General features: G+C 41.4%; 2 protein-coding genes across 5 annotated transcripts in view; one reads left to right on the forward strand and one right to left on the reverse strand.

The window, feature by feature from the left end:
* Positions 1-504: 504 nt before the first annotated feature.
* Positions 505-13,016, reverse strand: Mtrfr (mitochondrial translation release factor in rescue). Of its 2 annotated transcripts, XR_013343399.1 has the most exons (4): positions 12,900-13,016; positions 3,743-4,052; positions 945-1,888; positions 505-672 (listed from the first exon to the last, which is right to left on the reverse strand). XR_013343399.1 is itself a non-coding variant. In XM_026402984.2 (3 exons), exons 2-3 carry the CDS (start codon positions 4,022-4,024, stop codon positions 1,646-1,648), a joined length of 525 nt encoding a protein of 174 aa, XP_026258769.1. In that variant the 5' UTR covers positions 4,025-4,052; positions 12,900-13,016; the 3' UTR covers positions 774-1,645. The 2 variants fall into 2 exon arrangements, 1 of the variants encoding a protein (XP_026258769.1); XM_026402984.2 differs by lacking the exon at positions 505-672 and having other exon boundaries at positions 774-1,888.
* A 227-nt stretch (positions 13,017-13,243) lies between these two features.
* Mphosph9 (M-phase phosphoprotein 9) overlaps positions 13,244-22,151 on the forward strand; it is a 54,464-nt gene continuing 45,556 nt past the window's right edge. For all 3 annotated transcript variants that reach the window (XM_026403014.2, XM_026403012.2, XM_026403013.2), the window contains exons 1-5: positions 13,244-13,328; positions 15,368-15,629; positions 17,194-17,335; positions 20,318-20,407; positions 20,614-21,137. In XM_026403014.2, the coding sequence (XP_026258799.2) occupies positions 15,526-15,629; positions 17,194-17,335; positions 20,318-20,407; positions 20,614-21,137 (860 nt within the window). In that variant the 5' untranslated portion in view covers positions 13,244-13,328; positions 15,368-15,525. The remainder of the gene's footprint in view (positions 13,329-15,367; positions 15,630-17,193; positions 17,336-20,317; positions 20,408-20,613; positions 21,138-22,151) is intronic.

The following is a 22,151-nucleotide window of genomic DNA, read 5'->3' on the forward strand; positions in this document are numbered from 1 at the left end:
CTGGCAGTCTGATGGTGGCCCCCTCACCTCAGTATTTTCCCTACCTGCAAGCTGTTAACCATGGATATAAAAAACCCAGAGAACAACGACAAAACCAAACCTATAAGGTCAAGTCCAGAGTGATGCAAACTCACAAACACATCAGGTTTTGGAACCTTATTCCTAACACATCTACTTGCATGTCAACACAGAATGACATGTTTTTCTACATCAAGAGACGTTACTTGGCAACATACAGTGTCTTAGTAAATGGGCAAGTAACTTGAGTATTTTTTTTTAACTTTCATCATCACTTTCTCTTACTCTCAAACCAACCTTAGGATAAATGACATCTTTTTTTGTTCAGGGATTTTTTTTTTTTTTTTTTTGTTCAGGGATTTTGTTCAGTTCTTAACCACTGAACCACATCCCCAGCCCCCTCTTTTTTTTTTTTTTAACTGTTTTTTTTAAAGAGAGAGAGAGAGACAGAGAATTTTTATAATGTTTATTTTAGTTCTCAGCGGACACAACATCTTTGTATGTGGTGCTGAGGATCGAACCCTAGCCGCACGCATGCTAGGCGAGCGTGCTACCGCTTGAGCCACATCCCCAGCCCCCAGCCCCCTCTTTTTTAAAATTTAGTTTTAGGTGGACACAATATATTTATGTGGTGCTGAGGATTGAACCCAGTGCCTCATGCATGCTAGGCAAGCACTCTACCACTGAGCTACAACTCCAGACCCTATCCCTATCCCTATAAAAAAAAAAAAAAAAATTTGGAGACTGGCTTTGAACGCGTGATCTTCCTGTCTCACCCTCCCAAGCCACTGGGATTACAGGCATGCACCACCGCACCCAGCAAATTTCTAAAGGTTTTATACAATAGACAATCAGGACTGGGATTGTGGCTCAGTGGCAGAGCGCTTGCCTCTCATGTATGAGGCACTGGGTTCAATTCTCAGCACAACATAAAAATAAATAAAGGTACTGTGTCCATCTACAACTAAAAGAAAAAAGAAAACTCAATCACATAAATCAATGGATAGCCTCAAGTAAGGTAAAGAATAAGCCAGGTGTGAGGGGAACACTTTAGTTCCCACTGCTCGGGAGGCTGAGGCAGGAGGATCACTTGATTGAAGAGTTTGGGGCCAGCCTGCCTTTCTTTTCTTTTTTTTGTGGTTCTGAGGATTGAACATGGGGCCTTATGCATTATAAGCGAGTGCTCTACCTCTGAGCTCTGCAGCAGCCCCAAAGACCCTTTCTTTGGGAAAAAAAAAAAAAAAAAGGGCTGAGGTTATAATATTGGAAGGGTACCCATCTAGTATGTGTGATGCTCTAAGTTCAATCCCCAGCGCGCCACCTACCACACTTAGACCCATGAGCAGGTAACTTCCAACTGTTGCCCAGGTCAAGAAACAACTCCTCCAGCCATCCTGGAAGCCACATCAAGTGCCTCCCCCCAAAAGTAGCCAGTACCCTTTTATAGTGACAACTTTCTTGTGTTTTATAGTTTTATTCCCAAAGTGTGCATCAATATTCACTATAGTTTAGTCCACCACTTAAAAACTGATGTCTTTTAAACCTGTCAGTTATTTCTTTAAAAGCTTTGTACCAGTGCTGGTGACAGGAGTCGCCACCATCTTTCCCCGGAAGCCTTTTGGCGAAGTCAGCTGGAATCAGTGATTACTTTCTCAGTAGAATTTTTACTTGATTCCCATAATTGTTTCAATAGTTTCTTTTTTTCTAGAGTTTCCTTTGCTCTTTTTTTCCTGTCTTGCTTTTTCTTTGCTGCCTCCCGTTTTTCTTTGTAAATAGGACTATTTTCACCATTGTAGAAAACATCCACTTTCTCTTGTAGGATTTTCCGAGCGAGCTTTCTGTTGTGATCAACAGATCTTGTCTGATGGCACTGCAAGAGATAATGTTCCATGATGTGAAAATCATAGGTGTCAAAAGATGGAAGGACCTGTGAGAAATCTCTGCCCTTTATGGTCTGGTCAGGCCAGGGAGGTACAGCACTGGCCAGGAGTTCCCCTGAGTCTGTGACAGTGAATACCATATTCTTCCTGTCTTTGCTCTAGGTCTCTGCCCCTTCTCACACCCCAGCTGGGTTATGTGACTTTCACTGTTTCTGTTTTATAGTTGTTATTATTTTTTTTTTCTTTTTGGTACCAGGGATTGAACCCAGGGTCGCTTATCACTGAGTCACATCCCCAGCACCTCCTTTTTTTTTTTTTTTTTTTTTTTTAAAGAGATGGATCTCACTGAATTGCTTAGGACCTTGCTAAGTTGTTGAAGCTGGCTTTGAACTTGTGATTCTCCTGTCTCAGCCTCCTGAGCTGCTGGGATTACAGGCGTGTGCCACCATGCCCAACAGTTATGTTATTTTTGTTTAGAAGCAACAATAGCCTTTAAATAGCTTAAGTCCCCCCCCCCCCAAATTGTGAAAACATTAACTGATGATCTGGCTGTGACCAGGGAACAAACCCGTGCATCATCTGTATGCACCATTTGTAAGCTAAAGACTCTATCTAATAGAGGAAAATACTATCTTTATTATTAGCCAATCACAGCATTCCTTATATAAAGGCATTGTCATTATGGGCAAATAACTTGCAAAGCTGGTTGACAACAAGAGTGAAACAAGAGTGAAAGAATACCAGAAGCAAGCCAGAAGCCACATGAAGTAGAGAGGCTCAACAAAAATTAATGATATAAGTTTTCAGAATTTCATTACTTGTGAATGACAGTTTTCCTTAGGAGGAAAAGAAAAGTGATTTGAGCTTTTAACTGGTGTGCCCTTGGCTTCCGAAGTTGGCAGTAAAGTGTAGCTATCAGGAACATCGACCCTGGATTCAGTCAAACCTTGGGCAAGTTATATGACGACCATGGGGTTGTGGAGATGGAAAAAGTCAGTGTGTATGTACAGTTGCTTATAAGAGTGTCATGTGATGTGTGGGTATTTGCTACTAGTACCTGGGGACAACTCATTTGCCCCTGTGCTAGCTCTCTCTAGTGCCCTCCAGGCTGGTGTTGCTTTGGGGCCCTCTAGTGATAGATGTGTGGTAAGATGGGCTGGCAGCTCCAAGACCAGACCAGGAGACAGGTGAGAGCACTTCACCACTTGCTAGAGGTTCAGGACTGGCTGAGAGCTGGTGGTATTTTTGATAAGGGATTTTTTTTTTTTTTTTTTAAATAAGGAGATGCCTACAGGCAGCTGTATAGAGCACTTTTTCTTCTGAGGCTCAACATGATTTGCTGGATGGGTAGGTGTCACTGACATTGACCAAAGTGGCGCCAGAAGAACATGGAGGATGTGGCCATTCATTAGCCAGCCGTCAGCTGATGGCTGCCACAGCTAGCAGGCAGCATGGGCCCACTTGCTGCCCCTCAGAGACCCTAGGCCACAGCAGTGCCACAGGTCTCTGGTCACCAGTAGCTAGAGTGGATTTGAAGGAAACACGCTACCCAGGGACCTGCCTTTACCAGCCACCACCACTTTGCCTGGTTGAGATGCTGCTGCGTAGGCAGCAACCAGACACCACCAGTGCTGCCTGCTAATTCAAGGATGGCACTAGTACCCTGGCTCCAGAGGGTCCTGGAACCAAGCTTCTAAGGCTGTATGGGGAAACTGGCCCAGGGCACAGGGCAGATCTGCTGGTAGAGGATGGCCCATGCCAGGATGAGAATGCCCTCAGCAAACACCACCTGCACTTAGGAGAAGCCCACTGTGGCTGCAGAGCCCCTGGCCTCTCCCCTCTACCTTGACAACGATGCCGGAGGGGATATGCTTCAGCACCACACAGTTGCTGGTTTTGTTGGTGGCTTGGCCCCCTGGTCCGTGTCCTTTCACAAACTGCTCTTCAAGTTCATTCTCATCCAGGGGAAGCAGAGCAGGACAGTCCTTCTTGCCTGCCATCTGGACCACTGTGGCAGCTATTCCTGGGGATAGCAGTGTCAGCTTCTCCCAAAGCCCAAGTCCCCGGGGCACTGTGCATAGTCTGGTCAGTGGTGCAGGAAATCGGAATAAACCTGAGATGGTCATAAAGGATGTGGCTGGGCTTATTCAGGACCTAAAATGGACAAGGAAAAAGACCGGCTTTTCAGGAAGATGCCTTTGCTCTGAAGATGGCAGAACAAGTTCTAAGGCAGCTTTTAATACAATTCAAATGATGACCCACCCCACCTGAGAAGAGATGAGCCATTCAGCACCTGCGTCCAGTTGGCCTTGCCCATGGTGTCCTCCCCAGTCCATCCCTGCCAGCTAACAAATATCTCCTCCTAACAGGCCAAAAATATCTTCAAAGCACCCAGAGGTGCTGTTCTCTCAGGAAAGAGAGGTTTGAGTGTGAAATTCAAAGGAACAGGGACATAACTTGATAATTATTTAAATAGCACATGAGGCAAGGATTAGGATGTTAATCAAATGACAGTATTTAAATGTCTGTGAATTTGAAATCAAAATGTAAAGATGACAGTATGACTCCATTTTAGAGCTGAGCTTAAACAGTCTGACACAGTAAACTTCACTATCAATCAATGTCATGATTGTTGTTTTTCAATGTTTCCAGTTTCATGAATTTGAATAAGAACATCTGTTCCCCTGGACACACTGCCAATAATGTGATCCAACTGGTCCTCATTGCTAGGACTACCAAATCAACCAAGTTTCATTAAGGTGCCTGTGAAATCTGAAACCGCATGTTCAGTGTAGTGAGGGTTAGGAGATGAAAAAGAGCTGGCCTCTGTCTTCATGGGGCTGACAAGCTAGTATGAGAAGATATTTAAAAAAGCAAGTGAGAGTTGAGATGCTGAGGACTGAACACAGGGCCTCGTGGTGCTGAGCACATGTTCTACCACTGAGCCACATCCCCAACACTGGGAAAGTGGGAGAGGGAGAAGGAGAGAGAGAAATGTGGGCTATCTCAAGACATAGACATTTTGGGGGTAAAGAAGTAAGAAAAGTACATTGTTCAATATGGAGGATGCTGGCCATCTTGAGTGAGAAGCTTTTTGGGTGAAGCAAGGAATACACAATTAAGGGAGAATGAGGATCATTTAGAGATGTAGAAACAGCCAATAATAAAATATTTAACTACTTGAGATAGAGCATAAGGTTGAAATCACTTAGCTGGTAAATGAACATGCAGGAATATCAGCTATGAGGTGGTGGTGAATCCCACAGGCCTTTGCTTTTTTCAAAGGGACAAACGAAGATGAATCTGGTCTCCCCAAGAACAGGGAGAGCTATAGCCCTGGGCCTGAGTTCTAAATTGTAAAATGGGTGAATTAGCCCTTCTCCACCCATCCCACACAGGCACAGAAAAGACCAGAAAACAAGTGTTCTGGAGAGGGCTCTGTGGGTGCCTTCTTTGTTTAAGACGGATTTATCAGCCAGGTGGATGGTGGGAACTGCAGCTCTCACGCTTGCCGACAGTGTATTCGGTGTATTCGTTGGGAGACAAGGTAGTGAACAGAGGCGCTGCTCTTTGGTGACGGCTCTGCCAACTCTCAGGGGTGGGTCACTACCCTAGCTCTGCCCTCAGCCTGTTCACTTTCCCCACATTGTCAACTGTGCCTGCTGACATCACTGAGCACACTCGGAGCTCTGGAGGAGTGTTTCGGGGGGAGTGACCCAGGTGCTTTTCCTATTTCTGAGTGATCAGTACCATTGACACTGAGATGACACTGGTCATCTTTGAATGACAAGACAATTCCCTCATCTTTACCTCTGCTATTTATGTGGGACTATAATGAGACCTCACACGACAGGTTTTCCAACCTTCTGCTCTGCTAGTTCTCAATTCTATGGGTTATACGCATGTCTTCTTGTGGTGACCACGGCATGCTCAGTCTCAGTAGGCAAGGAACTCCTTGGCTGAGGAGGATATGTTTTGAAAGAGAGCCAACGAAAATGCGGCTTTGAAAACTGGTTTTGTTTAATGTATGTGAAATATTTTACAAGTATCCTCAAGAAAAAGCCAGAAACTTCCTCCACAATCTCTTCAACAATGGACTATGCATGGTAGAGAGAGTGGACGAGTCCATGTCCACAGTTCCCCCTCCCCCGTTTTTGCTCTCCATCTGCAGAACAAAATTCCTTTGTGTGTCAGCAGCTTCTGGACCCGAGAGTGGATTCACTCTGGAACATGAGCCCAGAGCCTCTCTAGGGTTTCTCTTCCGCTCATTTGTGAATTGGAGGAGGCAGGACAGCACTGGTAGATGGTGCTGCGACAAAGAGAGGAAGACGCCTAGACGAGGCGAGGCCCAGACAAAGCAGGCAGTGGAGAGATTTCAGAGCTGCTTTGTTACAGACCACTGTTCAAACCTTGGCTCTTCTGTCCCAATTCAGAGCTGACAGACATCCTGGAAGCTCCCACCCAAATGAAGTTCAAGAAGGTCCTCAGTGTTTGGTTACTGGCTGCTTCGCTTAATGGTTAATTCCAATAGCCAATCAGACAATTCTAGACTATTCTAGTATCTCCTGGAGCTTTGGCCCTATTCCAATGACTGCTAAAAGTGACAGTCCCCTTTCCCAACACCCAAAGAATATGGATTGGATTTCAGTTTTTGTGATATACACAGAGCAATCTAAAGTTTTTGGAGAACAATAAAACAGCTCAAATTATAGCTCATCATGACATTAAAAAAGAGAAAGAGAAAAATGGTAAAAAGAAGTGCGAGTAAGGAGAAACCAGCAGTCACAACAGCTTTGCCCTCATTCTGGGAGTGTGGGCTCTAACTGAGGGCCGGCTTTGTCCCCACTTCCCTCTGTTCTTCCTTCCTGAGATGGCTTTCACTCTTAAACAGCTCATCAAAGTTTAGAGTAAAGCCCTCAGTCCATTTCAACTCAGAGATGACAGATCTGAGGACTTCACAAAAGGAAATGTTAATTTGTCCAATAAATATTTTAATTATCCACTGAGTTTAAGGCATAGGTCTCAGGGAGCCCAAGGAGCCTATATCATAAAACAAAAATTAAGACATCTATAAAAATGATTTATGCCATAGCCCAGGACAGACATGCTATTGAGCTGTAGTTCTCAAACTTTAACACGGCCCCAAATCACTTGGAGCACTTGTTATCAAGACGTGGAAGCTGCATTCCATTAAGCTGCGCCTGTCTTCATCACTGGATCCAGAGAGCACATCCCCTGCTCTAGCTCCACAATCAGTTCAACAGAAGAAATACAGCTAGCTGCAGAGATATAGGCTCAAGTCAGCACCAAGCCCAGACGGGACTGTCTGAGGCTAGAATTGGATGCAGGAGGCAAGGCCACGCCACCAACAACTGCACTGGTCTGGGGAGGGTGGAGGGTGGTGGTACCTGCTGCTCCTTTAGTGTCCCTAAGACAGACAAAGCTATTTGATTTGAATCTGTTTTTAGAAAAGCACAAGACTTTGATCACTGGACCTGTCTTCTAGATACTGTTTATTTAAAATTCACTATTTTAAGTGTTTTTCTTAGGAAGGGAGAGTACTGGTTTCCCTTAGTCACAACCTTGCAGAATCAACTGAAGGAGCCGATGTGGAGACTTACTGGAACAGGATGCTTGAGGAGAGATGTTCACAGCCAGGCTCACCACTCAAATTCCAATTCCAATGCACCCCCTTCTCCACCCCGGAGTCTTTCTACATCTGACGCTGGTTCTTCAGTGGGGTACAAGGCCTCAGATTCTGTTTTTCTAACCAGCCCTGGGTTGAGGCTATTGCTGCAGATCCAGAGACTGTACTCTGGGTGTCCAAGAGCTTTGAGCCAGGCTGCTGCAGGCACCCTGCACTTAAGGTCATGTGACTGCTTGAGGAGAGCCTGGGGTTGTAAAAGAGTGTGGTGGGAGGGTTGGGAAACCATCTAGACCAGAGAACTAAAAGATTGTTGATTTGAACTCGCAGAGAAGGTGACATGGCAATGCATGGATTGAAAAACTGGGTCAAATGGAAAGAATACAAAAAATCTTGCCTCTGTGGCATTAATGTTCCAGAATAGTATTACCCAACGGAAATATACTGTTAGCTGCACATGAATTCTAAGTTTTCTAGTAATCATACTAAAAATCATAAAACTGATTATTTATAATATATTTAGCACAATGTATTAAGAATATTATTTCAGGGCTGGGATTGTAGCTCAGTGGTAGGGCGCTTGCCTGGCATGCGTCAGGCACTGGGTTCGATCCCCAGCACCACATAAAAATAAACAAATAAATGGAGATATTGTGTCCATCCAAAAAAAAAATTTAAAAAAAAGAATATTATTTCAATAGGTAATAAACAGCTGGCATGGTAGCCCTTGCCTGTAATCTCAGCAACTTGAGAGGCTGAGGCAGGAGGATCACAAGTTTGAGGTCAGCCTCAGCAACTCAGCAAGACCCTGCCTCAAAATAAAAAGGGTTGGGGATGTAGCTCAGTGGCAGAGCACCCTTTGCGTTCAATCCTCAGGGCAGGGGAAAAAAAATACAGCTACTGTTTATTTTATTTTTATAACATTTAAGGTGAGAGTAGAATTCAGAAGGGTTGAGTAATTGCTTATTCATGTGAGTCTTTTCTCCCCTTCCCCAATAAATCACAAGTCTCAAAACAAAAAAATCCAATAAATGATGAAGGATCAAACATGTTGAAAATGTCTTTAAAAAGACAAAATGGCCTGCTGATGGCACAGAAGCTAAGAGAGAGGAGAATGATTTTCTGAGAGCGTGGATTTTTCTGTTGTTGCTGTTTGTTTGTGTCTGCAGTGCTAGGGATCAAAATCAGAGCTTTGTGCACGCTAGGCAAGTGCTCTACCACCGAGACACACCCCAGCCCTCAAAAGTGTTTTCTGATGCCCCCTACAAAATGGGAGTTAAAAGAAAGTAGCCTTTCTCTGTTTTTCGTATGTAGCTCATCCCCCTATACCAGAAGGCCTGAAGTCCTTGTAAGGGCTGACTTTCCTCTCCAAAGGGAACTGCTGGTGTCCTGCAGGACAGGCGTGGGGCTTCACGCTGAGGATAAAACACCTCTTACCCACAGTCAGTGTTCACAGAGAATTATCTTTCCAACAAGTACAGCACAATAGATCCAGCAGGAAATGCAGAGCTGTCATCTTTGATTTGGGGGACCAGTGGAAAAGATGACGGCTCTGGGTCTGGTCTAAATGTAATAGGCTCACTGCTGCAGAGTTCAAGAGACAGGTAATGAAGTATATAAAGAGAAACATCCAATTCATATAATACTGACATCCTGTTCATTTTTTTTTTAAACAGAAAACTTTAAAGAGAATTACACTTGTCCTATCTGTGAGCACCACTGTAATTTTCTTCTATTTATGGCATCTCACAGGAACCTTATAATTTATCAACTACATTTTAAAAACAGAAACACATAAAAGAGCAACAATAACACTACATTTTCTTCTAAAAGTCTCAAAGCCTATAGCCATTAATGATGCCTTGTATTTATTTAGTACTTAAAATGTTTCAAAGCACTTTAAAATGTATTATTGGATTTGACACAAATGAAGAAAATAGGGAAGGTACAATATATGGATTCTCTCAGGAAGACTTACCTTGGAAGATCACTGAGTTTTCAATTAATTTTTTTTTCTTAAGCTGTAGATAGACACAATACCTTTATTCTATTTATTTGTACTGGTGCTGAGGAGCGAACCCAGTGCCTCACACGTGCTAGGCAAACACTCCACCGCTGAACTATAACTCCAGCCCTGGTTTTCAATGTTTTTATCTTAAATATTTTTTTTAGTAGTCAATGGACCTTTATTTTATTTATTGACACACGGTGCTGAGAATCAAACCCAGTGCCTCACACATGTAGGCAAGTGCTTTGCCACTGAGCCACAATCCGAGCCCCAAGTTTTCGATTTTTGAAACTAAGTTTATCCTTTCCTTAGCTTCACCAAATAGTTCTTTTCCTAGTAAAATGTCTCCCTGCCACTCTCTGTCCAGCATTCAATGTCTCAACTTTCTGTGTAACTTTGGCCATGTTTCCTTATCTGTAAAATGGAGACAATAACATCTAGGGTGAGAATAAATCCTACATGTTGCCACAAATGTAAAGCTCTAGTGCTCACTAAGTGGTAGCACTTCAACTGCCTAAACTACAAAGCTGAGGAACCTCTGACTAACACACCACATAAGTCGTGGTCTTATGGCATAAACCCAGGCAATATACTAATTATTCCATGCACTTTTCGGAGTTCAGATTGAAAAGGCAGCTAGAACAGTGACCTGCAAGTTATTTTCTTTGGTTGGTCCAATTTAAGAAATACTTGGAAACCACAAAATTGCAGGAGGCAGTTATTTGGTGAGGTCATAATTCTGGTTCATGAACTGGGATCATTATGATGCCAAAACACAGTCTGAATTCTTGGCAGGCTCCCATTGAAAGATAAGAACACTTACAGCAAAGTAAGCCCTGGCTCAAACATAGCTGTATCTAGGAATACAGAAAGAAGAAAGATACAGAAAAAATTAAATGTAAGGTTGGGGATGTAGCTTAATGGTAGACCAACTACACAGCATGCTTGAGAACCTGGATATGATCCTAAGCACCATGAAAAAAATTTGAAAGTGAACCCAGGGCCTTGCCCATATTAGGCAAGCACTCTGTGAGTTATATCCCCAGCCCATTTAAAAAATTATTTTTTTGAGGTAGGGTCTCCCTTAGTGGCCTAGGTTGGCTTCACATTTGCACTTTTCCTGCCTTAACCTTCCCAAGTGGCTGCGATTATGATGTGAGTCACCATACCTGGCTTAAAGACTCATTATTTCTCATTTTATTGTTGTGAAGACACCCCCACCCCCGCCACAGCAAATTGTTTGGATATAAAAGTCAATGACAGGGCTGGGGATGTGGCTCAAGCGGTAGTGCGCTTGCCTGGCATGCGTGCAACCCGGGTTCGATCCTCAGCACCACATACCAACAAAGATGCTGTGTCCGCCGAGAACTAAAAAATAAATATATATATATATATATAAAAAAAAGTCAATGACAAAAAGTAACACCCTGGTTAACAGGAAATATCTCAAGTCATCAATGGCCTCTATTGCTCAATAGCTGTTTGATTACTTAAAAACTATTAATTTGAAGCTTTCAAGACAAACAAGAAATACTTGAAAACTTGATGTTATGATAAAACAATAAGGTAATCTCATACCATTATAAAAGTCATAAACTAGAGTTCACTAATGCAAGGTCTCTGGCATGAGGGTTATTCATATTAGACAACTGTGTTAAGACATTACTTGAATTTTTGAAGCCTCTGCTTTTAGCTTTCCTTGGACTTTAAAAACAGACATTCTTGGCTTGTTTACAAAGCTTTTAAAAAGACATTTCTTAATCCAGTAAAGGCAATTTCCACTTTGAATTTTTTAAAATTAAGACTCTACTAAAGACATATGGGGGGGGCAAGGGTTGTGGCTCAGCAGTAGAGGGCTCACCTAGCATGTGTGAGGCCCTGGGTTCGATCCTCAGCACCACATAAAAATGAATAAATACATAAAATAAAGTTATTATGTCCATCTACAACTAAAGAAAAAATAAATATTTTTAAAAAGACATATGGTGTAAGCAATCTTATCAAAATATATCACTGAATCATTTAATATGATAATATAATGCTAGATCCTGAACACATTGGCTTATTAAGACATTCATGAATTAAAAAGAAATTACCTACAAGTCCCCTAAAATTGCTCTGCCAAAAACTAACTAAAAAACACACTCCCAGGGCTGGGGTTGTATCACAGAAGTAGAGTATTGCCTAGCATGTGTGAGGCACTGAATTCGATCCTCAGAACCACATAAAAATAAAAGTCCATCAATAACTAAAAATAATAATAATAAAAACTCCAAATACACTATCAAAATAAGTCTGATTTTGTAATCAAAAGCAATGATCAACTACCTTCTTCATGGTTAATAACTAATCACTAGTAATAGCTTTTAGGGCTAATATTTCTTTTCTGAAACAGATCTTTGGTTGTCTAGAACTCTTCTCAGTTCTTCTGAGTGCGAGATTCTATAGTGCGTCTCAGCCGAAATTAGTGATAATTTTTTGAGTGTGGACCTGATATATTGTCACTGAAAATATAGCCAGGTGCTGAGAACATTTTGATTTTGGTTAGGTGTTACATGAGCATAATACTGATAGGTGGATTACCACACGGGGTCTGGGTTTCCATTTATTTAAGCCTCAGATCTGACACACTGATGGGGTTTTGGATGGAGACTGTTTTACTGTTGAAAATAATAGGTATTCTAAGGAAGTGCAATGAGATGGAGGCCTCCAGGCACATTAGTCATTCCAAGGGGAAATCCATCCTTTGCATCCTGGCTTCTCAGTATCATCTCTGGCACACTTAAGTGACAGTACCTGCGAATTATCGCTCAGGCCAGGACACCGGGGGTAGCCTGACCGCAGGAGGTATTCGCTTAGTATTAAAGGCTAACTAGGCTGAAGAACAGGCTGGTCAGTACGTATCAGATGGGCTGAGGCCCACGGGAAGTAAAGCGGCTTTCGGCGGTCTTCCCAAGCTTAGCAAGGGCAGTGCCGACACCTACTACGTGCCACTCCCAGGACAGCACTTGCCGCGTGGCCACAGCTGCATCCCGCTCTGCTTAACATGCAAATTAGACCTTTCTCTTCGGCCTCCGGGAACTGCTCTCTCCAGGGCGGGGATCTCTGCTCCTCTCCCGCGCCCCGAGGGCTTGAGCACCAGCAAGTCTACCCAAGCAGCTTAGGGTAAAACGCGCGCTGGGGTCGGGACCGGCTCCTGCTCCACCTCGCCACCAGGCCCCCGGGTAAGCTGGTTGTTTGACAGTTCGCAAGACCGGAAAAACTCAGGCGTCTGGACTCCCAGGTCTCTCCAGAGCCCTGGACAATCGTGAGCAGCCCTAGGGACTCTGCTTTCTTCGCGGATGCTTACCTGGTCTTGGCACGGACCTCCCTCCGAAAACGTTCAGGGTGAACTCGAAGCACCGCAGACCTGGGAGCGCGCAAGTGCGCACGCGCAGTACGCTCGCAGCGGTCCCTCACCTGCCGGAGGCGCATTCCCACTAACTGCGCATGCGAGAAGCTGAGACTTCTTTCCCGCGTGCAGCGGTAGGTTCCCAGAGAGCCAATCAGAGGGGAGATCTTGACAGTAGCCCCACCCTCCACACCCCTAGCTTCGAACCTTCCCGATTGGCGCGCGGGGAAGTGGGTGGCAGATGCGCGCACCGCGCTTAGCCGTCTCCGCCCCTTTCCGAGCAGCCAATCGCGGGAGAGACGCCGGACGCGCGCACGTCCCCTGGAGTTTAACGGTCGCGCGAGGCAGCTGGCCGACCCTGACTTCGGCAGTGGGAGCGGCGGCCAGGTAAGTGACAGTCTGCCTGCTGAGAGCTGCTGGCCGCGGGGCATGGGGCACGAGATGTAGCGGACACCTGAGTGCGCAGATGGGCCAGGGTGAGGGGAGACAACTGTCAAGGGAGCAGCCCGGCCAGAGCTCACTGGCGTGTGGTGTTCTTCAGCGCTGCGTGCTCCTTTTCTAGACTCGGTACCCTTGAGTGACACCCGCGCGGCCCAATCGCAGAGCGGCCTTTCTGAGGGGCGGGGGGGCTTTTTTATTATTAATTAATTTCTTTTTTTTTTTTTTTTAATTGACAAGGTGCCTGGGTGCCTGAGTCTCCGCGGTGGTTTCTGCCACCAGCGCTTTTCTGTCCTCTCTGGTTTGACGCGGTAGCCGCCTCCAGCAATAGGGGCTGTGGCCTCCGCCCGCAGCGGTGGCGCGGCCGCCCTGCGGGGAGGACGCCCAGTCCACCTCCGGCTGCTGAGGGCCCCACCGGTGTTCCCTGTCCCCACCCCCGTTTTCTAGTGCGTGGGGGCGGGGGCGGGAGGGGCAGATTTTGTTGCTGGAAAATATAAAAACGCCTCTGTTGCTATATTTATTCCCTATCAACTTTCCCTTTTTTAAAGACATTTTGCATCTATGTCAGCCCCTCCCCCGTTTTGCTGACTTCACCCGCCCCGCTCCACAACCGGAGAGGCCACCCGGAATTTCTGGTTTTCCGTCGGGATCCACCGCATCTAGTGGCCTGGTGGCCTCAGCGGGGGAGGTAATAGATGGGGTTGCAGATCCGGCCCCCTGGCGTGGCTGGGACTCGGGTGTGGAGCGGGCAGCCCCTGGCTTGTTCAATGCCCTGTTTGTCATTGGTGCTGGGCCCAGCCACTGGGGAGGCCTGCATTTAGCTCGGTCTGGTTACCCTGGGCTTTCACACCTGTCCCCGAAGGAGATGCTTCCTTGATGAGCTGATAGCTTTTGGTGTAGTGCTTTTCTAAAACCTGGCCCTAGGAAGTGGGAGCCCTAGGTAATGGTCCTCGGTTGCACTCTTTTAAACGCTTCTTACTGTGAGCAGCACAGGGTTTTTTTGCCCCCCACCCCTTTTGTCTTTCTTTTCCCCTGGTTTCCTCAATTCTTTTTAAATGCCTGAATTCGCAAAGAAGGAGGCATATTGTAATAGTTTAGTTATAATTCAGTTAAAATTTAGTTGACCTGACAAATAGTTTATTTTTAAAGAAATGATACATGCACAGAGTACAAAAGACTAGATAGTGCAAAGTTTGCTTTCAGACAGTAGGGAAACAATTGTGTTAACAGTTTTCTCTTTTTAATAATAAGCAGTTAAGTTCTTCTAGTCACTGTATGAAACTAACAAGCATACTTGTTAGAATTTATTAAGTGAACAATGAATGTAAACATTCCAATTGTTACATAATAGGATTGTGTCTAGAAGCTTGATTATTAAATACAAAATTCTGAAAAAGATGCTGCTGTGTTCATAAATCACCCTTAATGTAGATTTTTAAATTGAGATCTATAATTCACATGCCATAAAATTTATCCTTTTCAAAGTGTAAGTTTCAGTGGTTTTTAATGTATTTACAAGGCTGTAGAACCATCACTAAATGCAAAACTTTTCATTACCCCCAAAAGAAACCCTGTACCTATTTCAGTCACTCTGATTCTTTCCTACCTGCGACTGCTAACAAATGTTAATCTACTCTCTGTCTCTGAATTTGCCAATTTAAGTATTTCATATAATTGAAATCATACATTATGTGGTTTTTGCGACTGACTTTTACTTAGCATTGTGTTTCATTCATGTTATAGCATGTACCAAAACTTCATTCCTTTTTAAAGCTGAATCATACTCCATCATATGAATGTGCTACTTGTCATCATCCATGCCTCTGTTGATGGACATTTGGGTTGTTTCTGTATTTTGGCCATTGTGAATATTGATGCTGTCTTTAATGTATATTTTATAAAAGAAGTGAAGATTTCCAAAGTCACAAAAGGACAGTTGCTAAGTTAGTGGCTTTTTGTACAAGTATTTTTCCCCCATTCATTTTCAGACTCTCAAGGAAGTTTAGGATATTTCACAGTTCTGAATGTTAGCAACTGAAAATGCCGGTAGACGATGAAGCATCTGAAGATGACCCGGATTCAGTTTCCTCAAACAGTGAAAGAGCCTATATTTTCAAATAAGAGAGTATAACAATTTCTGTACACTATGGAGGATTTTGACTTGGTGAAAACCTTACAAAAAGCTTCATCTGTAGAATCTGATATCAAAAATTCTCCCCATTCTCTTGGATTGAGCTTAAATACTAATAGGTAAGAATGGGATAGATATTTTGTAACAATAAACTAAAATAACTTTATTTGCATAGTTTATCAGTTTATCCAAATAGTGTTATAGTTGCTGATTTAAATGTGTTAAAAAAATCAGGAACTGTTCAGGAACAATTATTTAAGTTGAGAATAGTTTTAGTTCTTTTGTGTTTTTCATTTCTTCTAGAAAAATGTGTTTCTGCATGTGGAGCATTGTGAGAAAGAACTTATTTTGCTAATTGTTTCTTTATGCTTTTTTAAATTTTTAATTTTTTGCTTTGGTAAATAAGAATATTTAAAAATTTTTGTTGCCTAACTATTATTTCTGCATTTTAAATTAATGGTACAACTAATGTCTTGTATTGCAGAAATACCTCACCAATCTGGAAAGTAGAAATTAAAATTAAATATTAGGAACTAAGCAAAAAACAGTCTCTGAGATAACAAAATAGTCAACAAAATGCATCTTATTTTTAAGCTTTTCCATAGTTGATTTTTTGTTTTTGTTTTGTTGTGTTGGATGGAACCTGGGGCCTTGTGCATACTAAGCAGACCCTCTATCACTACCTCTGAGTACATCCCAGCCTGGTGTGGGGTTTTTTTTTTGGTGCTGAGATTGAACCCAGGGGCTCTTTTCCACATTTCCAGCCTGTTTAATTTTTTTATTTTGAGATAGGGTCTTACCAAATTGCTGAGGCTGGCCTTGAACTTGTCCTTGTGACCGGCAGTTAAATCTACGTGATGAAACTAGATTATTAAAACTGTATAAATCCCTTATGAACAACATATCATGTTCTTCTTTCCCTTGAAATTTTAATACTCTACCTGTCCTAACTCTATTATTTTACTATTATTTTTCATTATTACCTCTTTCTCTTTCTCTTTCTTTTTTTTTTTTTAACAAATTCTTTGTGAAACAAAGCAGGGTATTAATAAGAATTAAAATGACCTTTCAGTGCCTAGATTTTAAACAAAATTCAGTATCCCGAATAATGATTTATGTGTTTATAAACAAATCTGAATTAAACTTAGGTTTGGAAAAATCAGTCTTCCTGGAAGGAATCACAATGAATAGGCTAAATAAGTCCTGAATATTTGCTGCTAATTTGCTTGGCATAAGCACCAGAACATCACACCAATGAGGGGATCCAGGTGACAAGACTTGACTGTAATTTTGGAAGTGGAGAGAGAGACCCCACTACACAGGAAGTGCTATTCTCCAATTAGGACGAGATAGTGCTCTGGAACATACAGATCTGCACCTGGAGACTGCTTAGTACCCGCTACCACAGACTCATTTCCTGCTGATTCTTTGGAGTGTTTTCATTATGCCTGAGAGGTTTTTCTGTTGGTTTTTTTTAAAAAAAGATTTCTAAGCACTGCCTGTCATTTTACTGATGTCTTCCTTTTGTGACCAGACTTATGATCAGATTCTAAACGATTGAGGTACCATTAGAAGGATTAAATATCAGTGGTTTTGTATTACTTTGCTAAATCTTGGACTGCTGAATTATTCAACACTTTGGTAGAATGAAGAAAACCATTTGAATTATTTATGTTTCAACAGAAGTAGTACAAATGGGGTATCCTCTTTCTCAGGGAAGACCAGACCCTCTGCCATTCAAGGTACAGCTGAGTTCCTAAACTCCTTAACGCAAGAGCTACAGAACAGTGGAAAGACTGATTCGGAACTTTGGAAAAACTGTGAGGTATCGTATCTTGTTTTGTTTTATTTTGATAATTTTAAAGTAATTACATTTAAATGAACTTCTACTGAATTCTATTATGAATTTGTATTCAGAAGAGCACAATACTTATTGTGGAAGTAGTTAGGTATGTTTGTTGGAGAACAATATTGAATGTAAAAAAGGTGATCAAAAATATTTTTGGGCTGGGACTATAGCTCAGTTGGTAGAATGTTTGCCTTGCATGCACAAGGTCCTGGGTTCAATCCCCAGCATCATAAAAAAAAAAGTATTTTTGATGGGTCTCACAAAAATAGAAGGGAGACCAGTAGAGTAGAGGAAGGAGGTGGAGAGAGCTGGCAAGGGGGAGGCATGGAAAGTGAGTTCACCATGTTACACAGTGTCCACATAGAAAGACGCCATGGTGAACATGGCTTATAATTTTAATGCACTGATTAAAATAAAAATACTAGGGATGGAGATGTAGCTCAGTGATAGAGCACTTGCTTGGCATGAGTTCAATCCCTAGTACCTCAAAAATAAAGTCAATAAAATAATAAAATAACATCGATAATAATAATAGAAGGGAGATCAGTAGAGTTGAGCAAGTGGATTAAGGGAGGGAGGAGGGAGGGAAAAAGAAGGAAAAAAAGTATTTTTTAACAATATATTACCGGGGCTGGAGATGTGGCTCAGCGGTAGCGCGCTCGCCTGGCATGCGTGCGGCCCGGGTTCGATCCTCAGCACCACATACCAACAAGGATGTTGTGTCCGCCGAGAACTAAAAAAAAAAAATAAATGTTAAAAAAATTCTCTCTCTCTCTCTCTCTCTCTCTCTCTCTCTCTCTCTCTCTCTCTCTCTCTCTCACTCTCTCTTTAAAAAAAAAAAAAAAAAAAACAATATATTAGTGATGAAACATTTGTATATTAAATGTGAACTAAAATATCTTTGTTCAGAGAACTGAGAACCCCCATAATAATAATTAAAAATTACCATTAAAATTATTATTAAAATAATAATTAAAATTATTGGTCTTAATATTTTAAGTAATTTATATGGAATTATCCTCATTTTGGAAAATCTAAATCCACTTTGAAGTATTTTGGCTGTTGTGCTTACGAGTTAAAGCTTCTAGTTAGTACTTTACCACAGGTACCTATTGTACCTTGCATTATATTGTTTTAGGTCAGCCTTTCTTCAATTCACAGATAATTATTATTTTTAAAAATATTTTTAGTTGTAGATGGACACAATACCTTTATTGTTTATTTTTTTATTTTTATTCCCATTTATTTATTTATCGTTTGTTTTATTTTATTTTTTAAAGAGAGAGTGAGAGAGGAGAGAGAGAGAGAGAGAGAGAATTTTTTAATATTTATTATTTTTTAGTTCTCAGCGGACACAACATCTTTGTTGGTATGTGGTGCTGAGGATCGAACCCGGGCCGCACGCATGCCAGGCGAGCGCGCTACCGCTTGAGCCACATCCCCAGCCCGAGAATTTTTTTTAATATTTATTTTTTAGTTTTCGGCAGACACAACATCTTTGTATGTGGTGCTGAGGATCGAACCCAGGCCGTACACATGCCACGCGAGTGCGCTACCGCTTGAGCCACATCCCTAGCCCTTAAAAGAATTTTTGATGGACTTTATTTTGCATATTAATTTATTTATATGTGGTGCTGGGATTCGAACCCAGTGTCTCACACATGCTAGGCAAGCACTGTACCACTGAGCCACAACCCCAGCCCCCTTATTTTTATTTATTTATTTTTAGTGTGGTGCTGAGGATCAAACCTAGTGCTTTGCATGTGCTCGGTGAGTGCTCTACTGCTGAGCCACAACCCCAGTCCAAATTCATAGATTTTATATATATATATTTTTTTTCTTAATAAATATTATTTATTTATTTTTATGTAGTGCTGAAGATTGAACATAGTGCCCCGCACATGCTCAGTGAGGGCTCTACTGCTGAGCCACAACCCCAGCCCCATCATAGATTATATTGTGATAGAAAAAAAATATGTAACAGAGCGAGGCCCAATAAACTGGCATGCACCTGTAAACCCAGCTATTCTGAAAGCTGGGGTAGGAGGATCACAAGTTCAATACAGCCTGGGCAATTTAGTGAGACCCCATCTCATAAAAAAAGACTGGGGTTGTAGTGGTAAAGTGCCCCTTAATTCAATCCCCAGTTCTGCCAAAAAAAAAAAAAGTAACAGTTGCTTTAGGGATATGTAATTCAGTGATAGAGGATTTGACTAGCATGTGTGAGGCCCTAGGTCAGTCCCTAGTACAAACACACACACACACACACACATACCCCAAAGTAACAGTGAAAAGAAAACTTGTGTGTAAGGCTTTGGATCTAATAAAGTTGAGCTCTACTGAAAAACAGGGACAGTCTATCTTGAGCATTATTCAACAAAAACATTACCCAGACCTTCTATTTATCCATATTGCAGGTTACATAAAAAAGGGGTAACGATGGGCTGGGGCTATAGCTCAGCGGCAGAGTGCTTGCCTAGCATGCATAAGGCACTGGGTTAAATCCTCAAAACCACAAAAATAAACAAAGGCATGCTGTCCATCTACATGTAGAATTTTTTTTTTTAAAGGGGGTAACTAGATGTATTCCTATAATCTGAGTGATATGGGAGGCTGAGGTAGGAAGATTGCAAGTTGGAGGCTAGCCTGGGCAATTTAGTGAGACCCTGTTTCAAAAATAAATAAATAAATAAAAAAGGATGGGGGGAGTAGCTCTGTTGTAGAGTGTTCCTGGGTTCATTCCACAGAACCTCAGCAGGGGGAAAAAAAGTGGGGGAGAGTTGGTGGTACCCAAGCTTCTTGTCTTTATATTTTTGTATTAAATATTTTAAAAAAAACTAATTTTGCTTATAAACTTTAAATTAAAATCTTTATTTTTAAAAAGCCATATCACATTGAAGGAATTTTTCTGTGAAATAGTTAAAATTTTTTTAACTAAGATATTTTATAATTAAATAGACTAGGTGGTTACAGCTGTTCAATTTGGTGGAAAAACAATGCCAAGAACAAATAGTTGCTCAGCAAGAACAGTTCCAGAACCAAATTCAAGTAAGTAATCATTTATATTGATTTTCTTTTTTTTGTTTTTAGTATTTATAAGATTTTCAGCAAAACAATTTATACTTTATATCAATTTTTTTGTGAACTAAAGATATGTTTAGAGTGATATATTGTAAACATGGCATTTTTATAACATTTGTAAAAATGTGATGTGAATATAGTTTCTTACCCAATCTTTAACTTCTTGTTTGCAGCGTATACAGGAGGAGATCAGAAATTTAGTCAAACTGCAGATCAGTAATGGTTCTTGGGCTTCCAGTGATAAAAGTCCTTCAAGCAAACAATTATTTTCAGAAAGTCAGATGGGTTTTTTTTCTGAAAATAGTGAAAGAAATGAATCTGTTATTAGTTATCCCGAGCCTGAGGAGCCCGAGATGCAACAAGAAATGTCCACATCACAGCCAGACTGTAATGTGGACGGCAGCTCTGTGAGCAGTGGGTATGGCACCTTTTGTATCTCAGAATTGAACACCTACAAATCCAAGGACCCTGCAGAGCTCATGGAGCACCCAGGCCTTCCCAAGGGACAATACCCAGCACCAGGAGTGCAGACAGATTCGCCTGTAGATGGCGCAGGAAATGGCAGTTTTTATGCACAATCTCCCGAAGAGTTTTGTGAATCTTTAAAGGAAGATATTTCCAGTTTTCCTGATGAATTTGAACATAATTTTCTTGGTGAAAATAAGATTTCTGAAGTATACAGTGGAAAAGCAGATAGGTAAGTAGAATTTCTCCATCATTCAAGAGGATTTTTACTCGTTGATTACATTCAGAATCTAGTAAATACAGTTCCTCTTAACTGGACTGTAAGAGAATAAGATTTTTTAAAAAAATATGTAACAGTTTTAGGGCTGGGGTTGTAGCTTAGTGGTAGTGTGCTCACCTAGCATGCATGAGGCACTGGGTTCGATTCTCAGCACCACATAAAAATAAAGACAATAAAGTCCATCAACAACTAAAAATTCAAAAAAAAGAAGTAACAGTTTTATCATTAAATTGATTTTTTATTTGTTGCATGTAGAAAATTGAAATAAAGTCTGCTATATACTAAGGACATTTGACTTTCTTCCCATTTGCAATATTATAAGACTATTAAATCTTAAGGTAGGAGGCCTTGCCAGAAAAATATTTTTTATGTTTCTTATAGTGACTAATATACAAATTTGCTAAAAACTTAACAAATTATAATAATTACATTACTAGTGGGATTTTGTCACTCATGTTCATGTGATTTGAAACCAAAACTTATGTACACACATACTGTTTTTTTAAAAAATATTTTTAGTTGTAGATAGATACAATACCTTTATTTTATTCATTTACTTTTATGTGATGCTGAGGATCGAACCCAGGGCCTCCCACATGTTAGGCTAGTGCTCTACCGCTGAACCATAACCCCAGCCCCATACTCGTTTGTAAAAATAAATAAATAAATAAATAAATAAAATAATAATCTTGTATAATTTTGGAGTTTACCCTAAATTTTCAGTTTAATATCTTCACATGTCAGATGTGTCAGCTAAAGGTGCTTAGCTATAGCAACACAAATCTTATTACCCTCCTCAAGTATAATTATTCATCTTTACCAATGATTATGTTTTTTTTAAATTAATAAGTTTATTCTAATTTGTTATACATGATAGCAGAATGCATTTCGATTCATATTACACAGTCGGAGCACAATTTTTTTTTTTTTTTAAGAGAGAGTGAGAAGGGTGGGGGAGAGAGAGAA

This window comes from Urocitellus parryii, chromosome 3, assembly GCF_045843805.1.
Source record: "Urocitellus parryii isolate mUroPar1 chromosome 3, mUroPar1.hap1, whole genome shotgun sequence".
Classification (NCBI taxonomy): Eukaryota; Metazoa; Chordata; class Mammalia; order Rodentia; family Sciuridae; genus Urocitellus; species Urocitellus parryii.